We start from the raw sequence: 21103 nt of genomic DNA, 5'->3' as shown, positions 1-21103 counted from the left end.
TAATATATATATACATATGTATATGTACACATGTATCTTTACTTAATGCGTTTTTTGTACGAACAAAGATGAATTAAGTGGAGGAATAAGATACATATAAAACAATAATGCATTTGGTCATAATGCATAATACTTAACGGGCTTGGATGTAGAAGTGCTCACGTAGTTCCCTTTCACATATCATGTGAAAGGGAATAAATATTGCTTTATATCATAAAGCCCCCCTAAAAACCCAAACAAACAAACAAACAAACAAACACACACCGACTTTCAAATAAAGCATAGTTTGTGATGTTGGCAAATAAACGATAAAAACATAAGGGAATATTTTTACTTCTGAGAAAAATAGTCTCTGAGACTTAAGGTTTACTCAGTACAGTGGGACTGAAGTCCATTTGATGTTTGTTTTCATTTCAAACAAATGCTTTTGTCAGATTATGGAATAACTTCGCGATAGATTCACATAGACTGAAAAGTTTGTTACTTTCTGCCTATTCTCAATTGTTATGTTATTTTAGCTCACTGAGACAAATGCTCAAGTAAGCTATTGCTATCACTCGTCAGGCATCCGTCGTGCGTCGTCCGTCGTGCGTGAACTTCTTACTTGTTACTTCTTCCGGAAACCCCTGGATGTTTTTCACCAACCTTGGCAGGTAGAATCCCAAGGTAGGTAGGATCTAATCTGTTCAAATGGACATCATTATGCCATGCTTTCTCATTCTCATCTTCTTCTCGAAAACGCATGGCCAAATTTTCACTATGTTTAGGGCGCCTATTTGTTCAAATGGGCACCATTAAATCTACAAACAAATTATCTGTAAGACGAGAAATATTCGGAGAAACTGCATTATTGAAAATAGTTCCAACGCTGCTCTTGGTAAATCCAGCCCCCCCCCCACCCCCTCCCCCTCCCAGGTTGCTATGTCCTCATATATTTGTTTTCAAGAATGCGGGAAAGGTGAACTTCCGATACTCAGATACCACTCGGTCTCTTGTTTTCTCTCGTAATCAAATTTATATCCAATTTTATAGGTACTATTTTTTTTTTTGCGGGGGGGGGGGGGTGATAAAGCCGCACTGATAACATAAATAAAATGATCAATGTCGATACGTTAGGTGGTTGGGTTTTTTTGTTTTTTTTGAAAATTTTAGCGAATAAGCATTTCGGCCGTGATTACAAAATAAACATGATCCACAAACTGATTCGTTTCATAAGTAATATTTAGTGTCTTTAGTGTAATCGTTATAATCCACTAAATTGAATAACTTTGTCATCATTATGTCTATTGGAGATCAATATCACGTGAAATTCCTTCCGAGAACCTTACAAGACTTCTGATACTTTTCTGAGGATTCTACCCTACCCGAACAACGCTGTTTTATTTGGAGTGTTCGCACTCGGTCAGGGACAAGCAGGGTCCCGCTTCATAAAACTTGTTATGAGTGACAACTGTCACATTTCTGTGACAAGTTTGCCCTTAGCCAATCAGATGCAAGGATTTCAGTAGCTTATAACAACTAAGAAAACTTGTCATGATAACAAGTTTTATGAAACGGGACCCAGATCGTCAAAATACTGCTTTACCATTGTTCTGAGCGCTCCAACCAGCGTGGGACCATCTTCCTCCTCATATTCCACAAAGGTAAAGTTCTCTAACGAAGTCCTCGTACTCCACCTTATCTCTCCTCTTCTTGGCTGCTCTGTTGTCTCCGACATCAACGATCATATACATCTTTCGATACGACGATGATATCGTCGCCTGTTCTCGATGACATTGTCCATTTGGACATTGAACTCCTAAGGGTTTTCACGTAATCATTTTCGGATATATATATATATATATATATATATATATTTATTTTTTTTTGTGGTGCGTATACACGTACCATTTTGGTATTCAAGATAAACTGATAGATAAAGCGATTAATAGATTGAGATGAATAGAATGAGAGGTAGACATCTTTTAACGTTAAACATTCTGGAAATATGTGCTCAGGGATATTGTAAACCGTTTGCAGGCTTGCAACTGCAGGCTTCTTTCCCACCGATCTTGCCCAACTGATAAGATAAGATATAGACTGTGAAATTCACTTAAATTGTCGATTTTCTAATTATGTTCGATGTTCGGTTTTCTATTTGAATGTTTTTTGTGGGTTTTTTTTTCAATGAATGAGTTATGTGAGAAGACTGTAACGTTGAGAGACTATAAATCCAATACTGTGAAAATTACAGCAAAGATCAGGGGGGCATTTCATGAAGCGTTTTGTCAGATATTTCGTCTGACAAAGTGTTAAAAGCTACTGAAATCCTTGCATCTGATTGGCTGAGAGCAAATTTGACAAGTTGTCGGACAAAAATGCTTCATGAAATGCCCCCCCCCCCCCGGAGATATTTTGACTACACGCTTGATAAACGCAGTATGTCCACAATGAAAGCACCAACACACTATGTTCTTTCTCTTTCTGTGGTTATGTATTTCATACTAATTTATTTGGTACTTGTACGAAAGCCGTGGTACACCATAAAAAATGGTAAAGTCACATAATAGATCGAGGTCGAGATCGAGGTCGAAGTCAAGAGATGTGGGCCTAACAGAGCATGATATGAATTATGCCGATCCTCTGTCATAACCGGATTTGCTCAGGTTGCATTGCGACTGGCATTACGGTGCTTATTTCACTGGTATAGTTTTTAGGCAATCTTCGTTTAATTGAAATGCACTGTATACATATGTATCTCGTAAACGAATGCATTATCGACAAATAAAAGGTTTTAGGACATAGTTTTCTTTAACTAAAAGAAGCAGCTTGTAGTATATGTGCCATTGATTTGAAAGAATTTTCATTCACCATGGATGATATATGAGAACTGTTTTAAGTCAGATTTCTCGGTATTTCAATTGAAAACAATCTTGCTCAAAAACTGCTTCCATGCACCATAAGCATAACTGTCATGACAATCAACATGTATCATCTATCTACAATATGTTATCCTTCATCCTCGTGGTACGTTTTTACGACAAAAAGTGAATATAAAGTCATTACATAAAACTATATACCAGATATATACTGCGAGAATTATCAAGTTGTGTTCTTAATTTGTGTTTTGACGGGTATATATATATATATATATATATATATATATATATATATATATCGTTCGCATAAAATGTCCACAGCGACAGTGACAGTAGTACGTAGTCTTACTTTGTTAATAACGTCCAAAGAGAATTGTGCGATATCTCTTTATAACCGATGTAGAATGCGAAAAATCAGTGTATTGTGCTCTAAATGAAATTTCTTCCTATAAAATATCGCCTCACATATTAATGATCTCTTACGTATTAAACCATGTTACCGATTGTGACCTGGCATACAAAACAGTTCATTTGCACGTGGGTGAAAAAATATTTGGTTATGCCCAGGTGATCACTAATCCAAGTGATCTTACTTTGTGCAATCTTTGGTTGAAAGCAAATGAACCTATTGCTTTCTTTTTCCCTTTCCTCTATTTTAGCTCTACGCAAGTCATCCCTCCCTTTGATTTTTTTTTTCTACATGTCTCATGTATAATCAAATCTAGCTACGCTTTAAAGCTGAATAACTCTTCTATATTTTTCAGTACATCAATGATACATTTTGTTACGCATTGTTTACAGGGTGAAGACAAAATCACGCTTACGTACTAATGCTAATTGTATGGTATCAACAATGAGTGCACAATTTGTACATATATGCGTACAACCATAATGATCGATGCAGGAACCAATAAATCAAATCAAATCAAATCAAATCTACTTATCTACGTCACGCCTAAATTTGTAAAGGAAGTTATTATTCATATCTGAAAGCACTACATCGCTTGAGGCTTTAGTTTTTGGTGTTCTGATGGCGTTGATAGAGGATCACACCGATGCTGCAGACCAACATGGCGGACAGAGCGACGTATGCAGTCACGGAACTCACGGACGTACCTGATGAATAGGGAGAGCAAAGCAAGGACCAAAAGGTAGAATCATGATGGACATCTAACTTGTTAACCTTAATACTTCTTTTGATAACGAAGGTGTTTACCTTCAGCAATATTAGAAAATAAAACAATTGTATGACAATGCAATTTAAAGCGTAGTAGCATTCGTTTCAGTAATCAATACATGCCAACATAATAATATTTAAAAGAATATGTCAATCTTTAAAGACGACCTTATCCAGTGAGGTCGCTCTGAACATTTCATATACAGTTATTGTATGTCCCCAAAAAAGAATAAAATCGGATTTTCGCATTGATATCACCCAATATGAATAAACCGTCTAAATGCTACTTCAGGGTCTTAAAACATAACATCCTACCTATATTTTGCAAAAAGCATGCCATGAGTCCCCTGATTTTTCAAAGTGTAGCACGTGATTGCTCTTGGAACTGCATATTAGTGTGTGAACACAACAGACAGAACTTGGAGGGAAAAGATTGCTGACAAGCTCTACAAAATTCCTCATTTCTCTTTAACCACTGAAGCAAAACGAATGGGTTTTTCTGTACGATGTGGGCAATGAGTTCTAGTTTCATACCCTGAAATTGTATTTTGATTGATGTATCATTTTTAAAGTTATCGTTGCGGAGGGTACCGTTGTAATTTTTGGGATATACGATACATATTATATACATAATTATAATACACCCCTCAAACCCTTACGCACATACACGGAATATATGGAATTTTGACGTAACGTAAAAACATATCAATGGAAATATAAAGAGATTTTCACACAATTGTATTTCTATTGATAATACACAATAAACATAGACTATAGTTACTGGCAAAATCTTTAAAGACTGAAAAGGATGAGGATTTCAATTTATTCCCTGCCAACACTGGGGCACATTCAAAAACCGCGAATACCATCGGTAAGCGAATACGTGCATCGAAGATGATGCTCACTGGTAAGTGATAGATTTTTCGACTGTGTGCATGAGCACTATGTCCTACACAGATATCACTGATTAAGCTTAGCACAATATAAAAACGTTGATTCTCGCAGAATTTGATATATCCGAATAGGGCCATTTTCCCTCTCCAGTAATTTCTAAGGTATCAAGTCTTTAAAGGAATGACACAATTTTGGTTGAGATGGGGGGGGGGTTCAGATTTTAACTCTTTGCGAGATGATTATCGACCACTTGTGAAATATCAAGGAGTATACCATTCTAAGAGGAATGTAATGCTAATTTGATGAAGACCAGTTTTGAAATAGCTGAGGTATCCAAAAACATAATGACACAAATTGGTTTTGATATGACGTGGGACCCTCCCTTTATCAAGATCTTTTGTCTTATATCTCAACCCTTTCTAAACCGATTTTCATCGAATGAACTTTAAATTGCTCTTAGAATTGTATGCTCTTCCAAAATTCATAGATTTCTCATTATCTCCCAAAAATTGGAAACCTGAATTCCCATCTCAACCAACACTATACTATTCCTTTAAATGTAATATTATTCCCACTGTTACTCCCTCAGAAGGTAAGTGACATGCTTGTTCATAGTGCAAGACAGGACGGGTAGAAATATGTTGAGTTTCCCCTATATACTTTTTGTAAAGTTTTCCATATGTGACGTCACAAATTGTTATATAGAACTATAAAGTTTCCCAGCCTTTCAATTGATTGTAAAATTTTACATAGTCTTTCAAACTCATGTTCAGGCGATCTTGAATATGTATACTAAATTTGAATTTACATTCACTCCATCTACATTATATATTTTGATTTCATCCCACTTTAATTACAATTAGAATACTCCACTACCCAGCGCTTTTAGATTACAGTAGGTCTCCTGTTGAATCAAGAGAATTCTTCGTCACTCTCTCCCTTTCTCTGATCAAATATTGTACAACAATAGGATCAAAGATTATCGGATCCTCTGGAAAGATTGCAATTTTTGTTTTTGTGTAATGCAATCACTTTACCTCATCACCTTCTGTGCTAGCTGAATGGGAAAATAGTGGTATCAGCACTTTCAACTCTACTGTCATTAGAAAAACAATATAGGTAAATAAAAAAGCCTGCCGTCAGATTTCTCACTGGTTCTCATTACATTGTACTTAGCACACATTGAATGTTCGTATTCTTTCTTCAAATAAAAATTCTTAGGTAAAGTTAGCTGTTGTTTTAGGTTGTATTATAACTCCTAAACACCATCGTTTCTCTTTCTCTCTCTTTCGTTTTGATAACTATTCCATTTGTACAAGTGGAGAAATAAAACAAACTGAACTTAACTGAAATCCTGATGTGCTAATTATTAAATATGCGAATCCTGCTTTCAAAGATATTAAACTGCATCTTTTGACAAGAGAACTATACTATAGCAAAAGCAGGGGGTCTTTCCCTAACCATCTCAACTGGAATCTTTAACAATCAATACCTTTGTCGCTCTCGATGAAGAATGGTCCACTTGACAGGAGGTAAGCGTTAGCAGGGTTCCGATTCGAATACCTTTTGGCACGTGGGCCAGAACGGTCCGAAGTATGACAACTTTCCAGTCGATCGTTCTGTTGGCATGCCAGGACGTTACAGTGGATGTATGTCTGTCAAATAACCCAATGAAAAATCGACTACGTTCAATGACGAGTGATATCTAATACATAATTACACAGAATATAACAAATTAAATTTTAGACAAAGTTTTCAAAATTCCCTCTGCAAGACTTGGATCGATCTGATGACCAAACTGTTATAAGCCGTTCTTTGTAGTCTCGACAGAATACCACGGCAACTACAATAGGGTCCTATCATCCTAATGTGAGTAAAATAAGTGAGCGAATGAAAAACTTTAACCTGGTTAATCTGTAGTTTGTTTGTTTTTCTTCAAATTACCATAAGAGGTCCATTATCTACTGCCGATCTTTCACTTCCTTTCAACTGACGGCTTTAAATGCACTTTTCTCAAAAACATGTTATACGAAAGGGAGTTGGGCAGACTAGTTATTAGTTTTTGGTTAGTATCCTGAAAAAGGAGCTCCCTTACGATAGTCAATGATAACGTTATCCTAGGAAGATGACTCCCCCCTCCCCCCACCCAAAAAAGGATACAAGTTAAGATTCAGTACGTCCAAATGTTGAAGGCAATGAGATCCATAATGTCAAAAATTGCTGTCAAGACAAGTAAGAGGGGACCTACTTTGCTACCTCTTGGTCTCCAAAATCAGGACTATCTTTGCCTACACAGAGAAGTAGTTCATTCACCATATTATTATTATTACAATCATACCTATCACGTTCATCATCGCAATGCGACGTGATCATGGAAATAAACGCTGAAAGATTCTCACCACATCTGTGACGCGATTGATCTTAAAGGTCCTGACGGAAAACGCCCTCACAGTAGAGTTGTTGATGTCATAGATTTCCACGTTCGTCGATACAGCCAGTCTGCAATTAATTTAGCCATGGATTTCATACTGAGTAATGATAAGAAATCATTATATCTGCAGACTCTACTCGAAATGTTTTGGAACGACTTGAATTAAAAAAATATATATATTGACTGATATTGTTTATTCAGTATCGTACAGACTGGGTAATTTCTATACTCATCTTTTTTTTTCATAAAAGTTATTTGCTATTCAACTAACCAACTAACAACAAACCTTGCTCGAGTTTTCCACTTCTTGCAAACCTATCAAGACTTACTTTAAAGGGGTCTTAAAGAATGAATTGATGAATAATTTGAAAAAAAGTAACGATTTGAAAAATATATTTTGAATAGTCTGTCTACATATAACTAAGATGTATTTAGAAATAAAGTTCGTTTGTATTATACTGATAACTGATAAATGTATATTGAAATTATTTGTATCTCCCGACTGACCCGTTTTCTATCAGATCCCGGTAACTCCGATCTGCTGGGTCCGGAGAAGGCGTCGCCCAGCAACGATTGTTGAAGGCGTAAAGGTTCTTTATGGATGCGATTGTTGTGCCCAGGAAGATGGTATCACCTTCTAACACCTTGATAGTTTGGATTCAGTGAACCATTGATTTGATAAGTAGTTGAGGTAATCCTATAACATAAGGGTATCAAAATGAAACGCTACCGACTCACTCCAGGAAACCAACGTGGAGTGAGAAAAAACAGCAATAGTAAAACGTATTAGTGAAAGTTTGAGAAAAATCGGACAATCCATTTAAGAGGTATGAATTTGTAAAGTCTCGGTGCCGGCGTTGTCCACCAACGCCGGCACCGAGACTTTACAATTTTAATTTGAATTTTGGATATGAATTTGACAAGAAGACAACCAGATTTTATGACGTCATAATGGACAACAATATCAAGAAAATCTTGGAAGAATAAAAAAAAACCAGATCGGTATAAAAAGAACACATTTCTTCAACTTATTATTGACATAATAATGTTCATATGTTCATATTCCACCTGCTTTCTAAAAGAGATACGGTAAAGTCAAGCGTACTTTCATAATTCTAGATTAGTGAAATATTTTTTAATTTTCATTACATTTCTTTATATTTCCGTCCATAATGACGTCATGAAGTGTACTATTCTCCTTATAGTAGCGAAACTTTAAAATGCCTGAATTTTTAATCGATTGTCAATCAATATACAAATTTGAGCTTTGGTTTCCTTTGAGAAGTAGAAGCTACGTCTCGTAAATTTCTTTCTTAAATATTATCACGAGTTTTCTAGAGCAGCACGCTACTGACATAACAGCTACAGTGCACTCCCGTTATAACGAAATGCTCGGGATTCTTTCGTTATAACGAAATTTCGTTATAACCGAACAAATACAATATAAAACGAAAACAAGGAAGCCACACACATAAATTACTGTATATCATATTCTGTTTGTTGAATACTCATCATACACTGGAAAGCTATGTGAAATACGATGGTACCTTTTTAATTTCGTTTAGATGTTACATTTAAAAGAGAGCATAAAGTTGTTTGTATTGTCACGCATGTATAGAAACTGATGGTTTAGGATGCGGTTATAGTTCGCTATTCCAAAGGTCCGTTTCTTACTAAAATTCGTTATTCCGAAGGCTCCTAATTCCGAAGTTTCACCATTCCTGGGACTCCGAAGGTTTGCTCGTCTGAAGCTTCGCTCTTCCGAAGATTCGTTATTCCGAAAGGTCATGAATTAGATAGAAATATATGGTTCGTTTTTCCGAAGGCTCGCTGATCGGAAAATACAAATTTCATTTCCATACTAACCGACATTTAAGGTGTATCAGCATCTGTGTGTTTTGTAATAAAGAGCTTTCGGAACAATTAAACGAATAATTAATTTCAGATTATTGTATTACAATAACGCAAGTTCCCCTCGGAAACTGTGCGTGACACACGGAGCGAACACACAGTGATGTGACGCGTTCGCCCATGCGGAGACGCCATAAATGCTTGTTCTGCTACGTATGTTCGGAGGCGATTCGCATTTCGTTATAACGGAGTGCATTTCTTTTGTTTTTCTTTGTCAGTGGCGCTCGGAAAACACTTCGCTATATGTTCGTTGTAACGGGAGTGCACTGTACATATAACTCTCCTGGTGAAAACGATTTAACTATTTATAGTCATCAATCATTCTTCTCTACGATTGAAAGTATAATCTCCAATTCACAACAGGTATTGCAACATACATAAGAATCTCCCTTCACATATTAATGCTCTCTTGATCAGATTAACTTAAATTAGTAGTACAAGCTGATGCAGGGTACCTGTTGCGGGGGAGCCGGTTCCGGAAGAGCTACGTCAAAAGTTTGACTAGTGAATTGTCGAATAGCAATGGTGAAATTGCCATGGCCAAACGCCTCTGTGAAAACGGACACAGAAGACTGGGCGATGTATGAGGTGTGGATGAGCTGTCTGCGCCTCACCGTGCAATTGACGACGAAGCTTTGCATAACCCCGCTCACATCCTCAATCTCATTCGTGAAGAAAAAGTTCTCCTCGTCACTCTGAAAAGGCAAATTTTTTGTGTTAGAGTTATGTTACTTTTTTTCTTGATTTACATGATTGCTTTTGTGACTTCTTGAAGATGGAAACGCAGAGAAAGATGGAGAGAGAGGGGAGAGAGAGGGAGAGATGAAGGGAGAAAGAAAAAAGTATTATTTGCATGTGACATGGATATACGTTGCATGTCTGAAGCAATAGTCTATAACATTTTACTTGTCGCCCTCTTTCATTTTTGCTGCAGGTCAGATCAAGGTCACATTGAGTGACCAGGGGTCAATATCCCCGTCCAATATACGATATATCCTCCCAGAAATCGTTAACACGTTCTGTGAGTCGACACTTTTTCTTATCTGCAATGTATAGCAACATACGAGCCTCATGAGAGTGTCGTTTTGTTTACTGTAGTAGATAAGTAAAAAAGAAATAGATAGAGATAGATTCACATTTTCAGAGGACATTTACAATATCAAATTGAAGGATAAAATCGTTTGGTTCAATTTCCACAACTGCAATGTACGTATTTTGGGGTTTGCATTTTACATTTCGCGACTGAATTACTGAATATTGCAGAATCACCATGACAGGACTGATTCAAAATCATACGTCTCGATGTTTTGGACTGACAGTTAAAGAGGAAATATTCACATAGACAGAAACGTTGATATTATCGCAGAATAAGTAATAGAAACTAGAATCTATTTCCTTATGTGTCAACAAAAGAGAGGTCTAATCAAGCCGATAACAGCTTAATAAATCCTATCTGATTATCGGTACATGTTTCCGCCGGACGTTGTCGTATTTACCGCTATGCGCGTTCCACACTCTTCGAAAGATGTTGAAAGGGCGACGTAGTCAGAGTTAACAGCGTAACTATAGCAACGAGAACGGGAAAAGCGGATCTGGCTAGGAGCCGAGACTCGGTAGCTTTCCCTTTTGAGGAGTATTTCCATTCTGCCGTTATCACATGAGACCTTCGGAGCTGGCAGTGAGAAGAGAAACAGAGAAAGTGCAGGAGACGAATGATAGCAAGTAACAGTGACGACATTTCACAACCACAACAGAATCACCTGGTGATATACTGATTGAAATTGCACGTAGAAGTTGTTGTGTTATGTGGTGCTTATAGATTTGTAATAGTGCGTTTATAAATACCAAATACACACAATGCTGATCAACGATTACCGTCGTATTGGTCATCGCAGGGTCCGAAGTGGACGTCATCCACTCCTATGACGCTACGCTCTGGAGTACCGACCACGCCTTCGAAGATGAAATGCCCCTCACCCAGTCCAGAGATTGCTACATCGGCTAGCTCCCAAAATGCTCCCTGGTCTCCCCGTTTAACCCAGATGACCGAGGAAAAACTTTGATTCGTGAAGTGCAGTTTGAGAATGGTATCACTGGAGACCCCCGGCATGATGAAGGCAAACCGGAAACAGGTGGCAGTCGTGCTTACAGTGTTGGCATATGGACTTGTGAAGTTAGCTCGAGTACCGTCTTCCTGTGTCGTGCCGTTGATGAACATACTGTAATCTCCTGACACACACACGCACACACACACACACACAAAAATGTACAATAAAAGAATTTATGTCGATGGTAGGTCAATGATTAGTTATATTCTTTAATAGTTATATTCTTTAAACAATCTACTGATTATACCTCGCCTTGTGATTACGAACAAATGGTTCATGACTATATTTTCCTATGTGAGCAATTGTAGTAAAAAAAAAGGTAATTTCTGTTTCAATAGCTTACAAGGAGAATATGCTCAAAACGTGGAATTTTTGGGAATCTAGAATGTCACTCCCTTTGGTCTTAAAAAGAAAACGCAATAGTTTCAAATCTCGGCAGTTATACATCACAGGTTACATTGTACATGTACCTCAGGTACAGTGTGCCCTGATTAAAAAATGTTCATGTAATCCAGCTACATTTTCGGAGATATTTTGGGTTTTCTAGGAATGAAAGTATTGGCTGAAATAAACTTGGCATTTCCACTTACCAATAGACGGACCATTCTCTGAATGTCTGCTGACGTTACGTGGCAGTCTCAGCCAATCAAAATCGTCCTGAAAAGCCTGACTCCACCCACAAAGATTGGAGCCAAAGTTGTCGAAATCGCAAGTCCATTGCGATGGGTCTGTAGAAACAGAATGTTGTCAGTCAACATACGATATAGATATTTTCAATGCTCAATAAGTTATACCAACGCCTTGCATTCATTTTTAGTCGTTTGTTATACATGTAGGGTTCAGTGGTCCAAGCAGTTTTTCTGATAAAGAAGTAGGCATTATTTGACTGCGTAATGTATAAAAGATTCTAGTAAGTTAGACCCCTTCTGTTATACCAGTAGGTCTAAGTACTTTATAGCAATTTGTTGGTGTCGTTGATGTTTTGTTAATTTTTAGAGTTACTAAAACCATTTTAACAACACGAAGACAGTCTCTCACAGGTACATACAGAAAACAGAATCTTTTGTATAATGGCCTTTGGTGTCAGCTCGAGCTTTCTGTAGCTGTGGAATCAGCGACTGCAAAAGCAGGAGTGAATCTATAGTCAGGGAATATATGGCTGTCAATGTAAGATTTCCAGAGTATCAAAGTATAGGGTCTCCATGCCGTCAAGCCCCGGCTTATTTTGGAGACCGTTCTGTTTAAGTTCCCAGCCTAAGCTGTTCGTATTTGTCTTATTTTGTACTAAAAATATGTGTTGATATACTGTTTGTTATAAATGACTTGTACAAAATCATATCTGATGTAATGGAATTCAGCTGAAATAAATCAAATCAAATCAAATGATCCCTTTTAAACTATTTCGCGTACAAGTTGGTAAAACTGTTTACAATATCTAACCTTTCAGATACGACACCACACAAATATCTCGGGCATCGGGGAAGATCCGAGGACCAACGTATCGAAACCCCTCTCCTGAGGTGTCGTTCATGACTGCAATGACGTCAAGGAATATTTCCGTCAAGTATACATATCCATTGTGCCAGGTGAGTCCATAGAAACCACTTCTAGTCAGCAAAATGGTTCTTTCGCCACTCAATAAATCCAGAGATTCGATCCTATTGGGACCGTCATCATGCCAATACAATTTGGTACCTGCATTGAACGGACGTGAAATGGGAAGAGCATTAGTTGAGGCAATATTGAAAGCATCCTCCACAATAAACAAGTTCTCTTTTTTTATCCTTCTGCTGAAATCAATTAAAGAAACTGTCTAGAATTTTTTTTTTTTTACTGATCACCATAGAAACATATGCAGTGGATACAGATCTGGTTTGTACGCAGGAGATCCAGGGTTCATAGCCCGTTCCCTTTAGCTATGGAAATATGTTTCCCCGCTTTGATAATTCTTGGTCGGCAGGCGTGGGCAATGTTAGTTATTCTGAAGGCTCGGAACAAACAAATTTAGTAAATTTGAAGTTCGTTAATCCGAAAATGAGATATGGTTCGTTAATCCAAAAATGAAATTAACTTGTGTTCATTAATCCAAAATAAAAAGACGGTGCGTACGGTCGAACCATCCGAATTACTTAACTCTATTCTAATTTTCAGATTATCGAGCCTTCCGTTAATGACGAACCTGATTTCGTTTCCAGATAAACGAACCTTCGGAGAGAATATGTACCCATTGCAACATTTAGGAAATAATAGCAGGTTATTTGAGGAGAAATCTTCGAGATATTAAAGCACACGTCTAGTTAGGCGGGAAAGGGGACATAAACAGGATTTATACAGTGTAATTACGATTGTTTAAAGGTTCCACATCGTTCTCTGTTCACGTATTCTTTGTTGTACATCTCAATAAATTTTAAATGGTAAGGCCCAATCAGCAGTGCATGCAAACAACACAACGACAATCTAATCATAATTTCTTTATGATACTGCATGCTGTGCATGCTGACAACGCCCAACACTAATCACGTAATGACAATGCATCAGTTTAATGACAAACTGACAGAAAATGATCATAGTCCAGCAAAAGTAAACCAATAAGATATCAATACACACCAAGACGTATACAATGTTCATGTTATCAGTTTCAAAGTAGTCAAACTGTTTTCCCCCGAAGGTGTCGACCAAACTTTCGTATTATGCTCGTCTTTAGGCCTATTATACAGTGCCTAGTGTTTGTTAGTTTGTTTCATTTTCCCTCTAAGAAGATGGCTGAATAGCCCATATTCAGCTGCAATCGCTTGTCTTTCATGGGGTCCAGTTGGATGCAGGGTGGGGTCACTTTACCCAGTGGCGTATCTAGGGGGGGGGGGGGGCAAGGGGGGCACGTGCCCCGGGCGCCACTCTTTGGGGGCGCCGAAAACGAAGAAAAGAAAAAAAAAGAAAAAAAAACGAAGAAGAAAAAGAAAAAAAGAAGGGAAAAATGAAGAAGAAGAAGAAGAAGAAGAAGAAGAAGAAAAAAACAACAACTCGCCCGGACCGGGAAGGAGGGAGAATGGTGGTGGGGGGGGGGGGGGGAACCAAATCAAACAAGATGAAAACAAAAAATGACAATGTTTATTGTGTTCACACAGGAATTCCATGTTTTGTAAGCTAAAATTTCGGATCGCTCGTTGCGCTCGCTCGCCAAAATGAAAAAAGAAAATAAGAACAAAACGTGATGATGACGCGGACAAAATGACAATGTATATTGTGTTCACACATGCCATCGTTAGAAGGCAAAATGTTACACGGAGCAGCGGCTGCAATTTTATTTCTTTCGTTCTGAAGCGATCGCCCATTGGATCAAACGAGGGCGCCAAAGGTGTTGAACATACGGGGGTGGGGGGCGCAAAAAAACCAAATCAAACAAGATAAGAACAAAACGTATAATGATGACGCGGAAATATACAAATTTCGGCTCACTCGCTCGTACTAATTTAGAGTATTTTTTTTCAAGTCCTCAGTTTGTTGGTATAGATCGTTATTTATAAGGCCGTCACCATTAATTTTCTTGATTAGAATTGTAAGATTTAATAAGCAAAAAATGACAAGAATTCCATGTTTTGTAAGCTGAAATACAAAAATTTTCGGCTCGCTCGCTGCGCTCGCTCGCCAAAATTTATAACACAAAAAAAGATAAAACAAAACGTGATGATGACGCGGAAATATACAAAAATTTTCGGCTCGCCAGCTGCGCTCGCTCGCCAAAGATCTATCTAGATTCATTACATTTAAATCATCCTCATCTATAAGGCCGTCACTATATCTTTATTAGAATTGTAAAATTTAATAAGCAAAAAATGACAACAATTCCATGTTTTGTAAGCTGAAATACAGAAATTTTCGGCTCGCTCGCTAAAATTTCTCAAAAAAAAAAAGAGATAAGAACAAAACGTAAAGATGGCGCGGAAATACATGTATACAAATTTCGGCTCACTCGTGCGTACTAATTTGGAGTATTTTTTCAAGTCCTCAGTTTGTTGGTATAGATCGTTATCTATAAAGCCGTCACCATTAATTTTCTTGATTAGAGTTGTAAGATTTAATAAGCAAAAAAAGACAAGAATTCCATGTTTTGTAAGCTTAAATACAAAAATTTTCGGCTCGCTCGCTGCGCTCGCTCGCCAAAATTTATCTAAATTTATTACATTTAAATCACCCTCAAAAGACCCCTTTTAAGTCCTTGAAAAGGCATATCATGTAGACTTTTTTAAAGTCCCTACCGGGATGGGTTGGGGTTGAACACTTTTTCAGAAATTAGGGGCGCAATTTTCGCGCTTGCCCCGGGCGCCGTTTTCCCTAGATACGCCACTGACTTTACCGGGTTAAACAGCCTGCTCTTTGCGATGAATAAATGAGGTGGGATCTTTTACGTGCATGAGCTGTGACTCTCTAAAACATGGAACCTCTATTTCATGTCCTATCCGAGGGACATGAGCCTGTATATTCCATTCCGTGAAGCCGGAGTTCATATTTCTCAATGAACAAGTGGACCTCTACTGCAAATTGAATAATCTTCAGCATAAATCCCAATATATTCGGAGGTAAATAAAAAAAGACACACATACACGGCCCAGGCTAACTAAATTCAGGACTTCTTCTAAATTGACAGCAGTTTTTGGAACATGGTAGCCTATTCACGAATTTGAATGACAGACGAGATTCCGTCGCCAGCTGGACATGGATTTGAATGTTCATTGCGGAAATGTGTGCTCCTCTCTTAAATTTGAATGCTCCGGTAGTGAATTAGAATGCTCCGAAAGTGAATTTGAATGCTTCAATAGTAAATTGGAATTACAGGATTTTGAATTTGATTCCTGATTCAGTAATGCAAGCGTGGAATGCGTGAAATCGAATACTCCAAGTAGGAAGTTTAATGACAAAAGTATTAAATTGACCGGGAAAACCTATATAATACCAGTAAGTCATATTCATTCAAATGCATTGCATTTTTATTCAGTGGCAAAAAAACAAAAAAGCAAACATAATATCCCTTTTAATAGGCCCTTGAACGGTTGTCTGATAGTCATACAATGTTTGTACACACCTTCTTCGTTAAAAGCGAGGCCACGAACGTACTGGATTCGAGTTTCAACAACGTTCTCCGGTTCAGCGTTGAGGGCATCTATGCTCATCCTTTGAATGGCTCCTGGGCCTTGGACTCCCCAGTAAAGTTCTCTGGAAGATGGCGAACCAAGATCTATCAACTTTTACAGTATTCAGAATCACCTGTAAATCTCCCTTAGCGTCCATAATTTTCCCCTGTCCTATTAACTCTTTATGTGCACCGTTCGCACGTCCGACTTCGCATATTCTGCTTAAACCCACAAACCCGCCCAAACCGATCGATAAATCGCCAAAAGCAGCAGTACCATGAAAGCTTTTGTTTCGTTTCCGTTTGTCTCACATACGAGCTTGCATTGCCGAGGTCATAATTTATTCAATCCCAACCGGGCATTAGTCCTAAATAGCTCCTTTTACACTTGTGTTTCTTAACCCGGACTTTCTCTGACCCAGGACTATCGTTAGTCCCGTACCAATTTTTTCAGCTTTTTACACTCGCCAATTAGTCCCATACTAAGCTCTTGTCCGGGGCTAAGGAGAAAATTGACCTTTTTACACTCGTATTTCTTAGTCCGGTACTTTCCAAACCACATGAATATTCATGATTACGCTGTGCACTGTACACGTACAAGCACGCACCGGCAGCACTTGATTACCTCGTTTCTGATTGGTCAGTGGGGGTCGGACTTCGTCTCCGTTCGTTCTGTTTACACTCACTTGCTTGGCACCGCAATTGCGGTGCTAACCCTGCTATTTTGCAAGGCCAGATAGTACGGGATTATCGGTGGGGCTAGCTCACTTTGACAAAAACGAGTGTAAACAGAAAAGGGCTTTTTACACTTGTGTTCCTTAACCCCGGACTTTCTTTGACCCAGGACTATCGTTAGTCCCGTACCAATTTTTTCAGCTTTTTACACTCGCCAATTAGTCCCGTACTATTGTCCTGGGCTAAGGAGAAAACGGACCTTTTTACACTCGTATTTCTTAGCCCCGGACTTTCCAAACCACATGAATATTCATAATTACGCTGTGTACTGTACACGTACACGCACGCACCGGCAGCACTTGATTACCTCGTTTCTGATTGGTCAGTGAGGGTCGGACTTCGTCTCCGTCGCTTAGCCCAGGATTATTTTTTTCGTTCTGTTTACACTCACGTGCTTGGCACCGCAATTGCGGTGCTAACCCTGCTATTTTGCAAGGCCAGATAGTACGGGATTATCGGTGGGGCTACCTCACTTTGGCAAAAACGAGTGTAAACAGAAAAGGGCTTTTTACACTTGTGTTTCTTAACCCCGGACTTTCTCTGACCCAGGACTATCGTTAGTCCCGTACCAATTTTTTCAGCTTTTTACACTCGCCAATTAGTCCCGTACTATCTCTTGTCCGGGGCTAAGTAGAAAACTGACCTTTTTACACTCGTATTTCTTAGCCCCGGACTTCCAAACCCCGGCAGCACTTGATTACCTCGTTTCTGATTGGTCAGTGAGGGTCGGACTTCGTCTCCGTCGCTTAGCCCAGGATTATTTTTTCGTTCTGTTTACACTCACTTGCTTGGCACCGCAATTGCGGCGCTAATCCCTGCTATTTTGCAGGGCCAGATAGTACCGTACTATCGGTGGGGCTAGCCCACTTTGGCAAAAACGAGTGTAAACAGAAAGTGGGCTAAGGATAGTCCCGTACCAACGGTGGGGCTAAGCCCCCCCCCCCCCCCCTAGCCCCACCGTTGGTACGGGACTAAGCAAAAATTTACAAGTGTAAAATGCCCTAAACTACCGACACCAGGTTTCCTTTCGTAGCTATAGTCCATTTCAGTAATCACGCTTGATTAAAATTACGGAATATGGTTTCAGTTGCATGATTTAAAGGGATAGTACAGTATTGGTGGAGATGAAAATTTGGCTGTAACTTTTTTTCGAGATACCAAGAAAACACTTATGATATAGTACAGAGCATACCATTTTAAGAGGAATTCAAAGTTGATTTAATGAAAATCGGGTTTGGAATGGCTGAGACATTCAAAAACAAAGTAAAACAAAGCGATCGTAATAAAGTGTGGGTCCCACACTTTATTAGAATCGCTCTTTTTTGGATATCTCAGCCATTTCAAAACCAATTTTCATCAAATAAACATTGAATTCCTCATAGAATTACATGCTCTTTCATATTTCATAAGAGGTGTCTCATTATTTCACCAAAAAATGTTGGAAACCTGAAATTAGGTCTCAACCAAAACTGTATGATCCCTTTAATCTAGGTGTTAAAAAAGATTAGCTTTTAGGGTTGATATATGATTTTTTTTTTTCAAGTTAGCGTCTCTGACTGCACAAATGAGGAATGCCAGAAATGAAGTTATGATCTGCTCAAGAGCTTCCGAAGATTTTTCATGCTCTTAACAAATAATATACGAATAAAATACAGGTGTGAGTACATTAGTGGAGATGCTCTCGAGCGCCATGCATGTTTTACGACATTTAGACCGGGGGCCCAGAAGATTTATTCAGCTGAAAAGGGTCACACTTTTTGATGGTCTCATCATATTAGGATGTGGCCATGGGTCAATAAAATTAATTGCTGGCAAGTCACATTTTGTACCGTAAGCCTAGGGGCCACAAAAAAGGGCCCCGAAATATGCATTTACTCAGCCGAAGGGGTCACGGACAAAAGTTGGTGGATATTGTTCCTTTAGGTGTACCTATCATGAAAACAGAAATTGCCAGCTATTTCATCCTGTACGGGGCCCCAGACAGTAGACCCAAAGGGCCCCACCCATATGGTGTTATTAAGCTGAAAAGGGTCATGGCTAATTTCTTTTGCAATGGAAGTAGTACCCATAAGAGTTATCCAAAACACCAATGCCAATTATTTTATCCTGTACGGGGCTTCAGACAGTAGCCCCAAAGTGCCCCCCCCCCCCACCCATACACACATTGATTTTGTTCAACTGAAAAGGGTCACGGCTAATTTTATTTTGCACGGGAAGCAGTACCCATCAGAGATATCCATAACACCAAAGCCAGTTATTCTATCCTGTACGGGGCCCCAAACAGTACCCCCAAAGTGCCCCACCCATTATATACTGTTAAAGGGATTGTACAGTTTCGGTTGAGACCTAACTTCAGATTTCTAACATTTTTTGGTGAGATAATGGAAAACCTATTTGAAATATGAAAGAGCATGTAATTTTATGAGGAATTCAACGTTTATTTGATGAAAATTGGTTTTGAAATAGCTGAGACATCCAAAAAGAGCGATTCTAATAAAGTGTGGGACCCACACTTTCACACGATCGCTTTGTTTTACCTTGTTTTTGGATGTTTCCGTCATTCCAAACCCGATTTCAATCAAGTAAACTTTGAATTCCTCTTAAAATGGTATGCTCTGTACTACTTCATAAGTGTTTTCTTGGTATCTCGCAAAAAATTAAAAGCCCAATTCTCACCTCCACCAAAACTGTACTATCCCTTTAATCAGCTGAAAATGGTCATTACTAATTTCTTTTGCGATGGAATTAGTACACAACAGCGGAGATACTCAAAACAATAAACTCACTTATTTTATCCTGTAATGGGGACTTAGTATCGTGGTCCAGATTTGCCCCCCCCCCCCCCCCGCACATAACACGATCTTATCTAGCTGAAAACAGCCATGGCTAATTTCTTTTGAGATGGAAGTAGGCCCAGTATAGTACACACCAGATATACACAAAACACTAATTCATGTGTGTGTGTGTGTGTGGAGGGGGGGGGGAGGGGTCTCAGCCAGTAGCCAAGAAGTACCCCTGAATAATTTTAAAAGGAGTCGTGCCTAACTTCTTTGGCAATGGAACAAGTACAGAACAAGATACCCAAAACACCAAAGCCAGTTATTATCCTGATATACGGCTAATTTCTTTTGCAATGGACGTAGTACGCAAAAGTAATAACCACAGCACCAAAGCGAGTTGTATTATACTGCATGGGGCCCCAGACAGTAGCCCCAATGTGCCCCACCCATAAGGTGTTTTTTTTTTTTTTCAGCTGAAAAGCTGAAAGATGAAGTACACAACAGAAATGCCAATAACAACAAAATCAGCCATTTTATCCTGTACATGCAGCATGCAGGGCCCCAGACAGTAGCCAAGAAGTACCCCCATATGATTTTGAAGGAGATTCATGGCTAGTTTCTTTTGCAATGGAAGTACTGTTGTAAAGAAGAGTGATGTATTTTCAGGTTCTACGGGGTCAAATCCAGTTTTCCAAAGGTGCTCAACCCATATGCTTTACTAGTATTCATCTTAAGAGTAATGGTTAATTCTATTGCAATGGAAATAGTACTCAACAGGGATACCCGGAACACCACAGCCAGTTATGTAATCCTACATAGTAGCACTGTCATTCAAGTTCCTATTCCGAGCATTCAATTTCACGCATTCCACGCTCGCAGCACTGAATCAGCAATCAAATTCAAAATCCGATCATTCGAATTCACTATCGGAGCATTCGAATTCACTGTCGGAGCAATCAAATTCACTTTCGAAGCATTCAAATTCACTATCGGAGCATTCAAATTCACTATCGGATCATTCAAATTTAAGAGAGGAGCACGCATTTCAGCAATAAGCATTGCGTGCGTGCGTGCGCAGTGT

The 21103-nt window shown here is 38.7% G+C and overlaps 1 protein-coding gene across 1 annotated transcript; it reads right to left on the bottom strand.

The window, feature by feature from the left end:
- Positions 1–3855: 3855 nt before the first annotated feature.
- Positions 3856–16586, bottom strand: LOC139729164 (ZP domain-containing protein-like). The gene is made up of 10 exons (XM_071640098.1): positions 16460–16586; positions 12820–13074; positions 11970–12107; positions 11147–11500; positions 10768–10943; positions 9727–9966; positions 7868–8004; positions 7329–7428; positions 6422–6584; positions 3856–3974 (listed from the first exon to the last, which is right to left on the bottom strand). Exons 1-10 carry the CDS (start codon positions 16545–16547, stop codon positions 3871–3873), a joined length of 1755 nt encoding a protein of 584 aa, XP_071496199.1. The 5' UTR covers positions 16548–16586; the 3' UTR covers positions 3856–3870.
- Between the last annotated feature and the right edge of the window lie 4517 nt (positions 16587–21103).

This window comes from Diadema antillarum, unplaced genomic scaffold (genome assembly GCF_040938485.1).
Source record: "Diadema antillarum isolate AM-2024a unplaced genomic scaffold, OU_Dant_1.0 scf00000020, whole genome shotgun sequence".
Classification (NCBI taxonomy): domain Eukaryota; kingdom Metazoa; phylum Echinodermata; class Echinoidea; order Diadematoida; family Diadematidae; genus Diadema; species Diadema antillarum.
The sequence above is the reverse complement of the archived record's forward strand: the minus strand, read 5'-3'. Positions and strand labels throughout refer to the sequence as shown.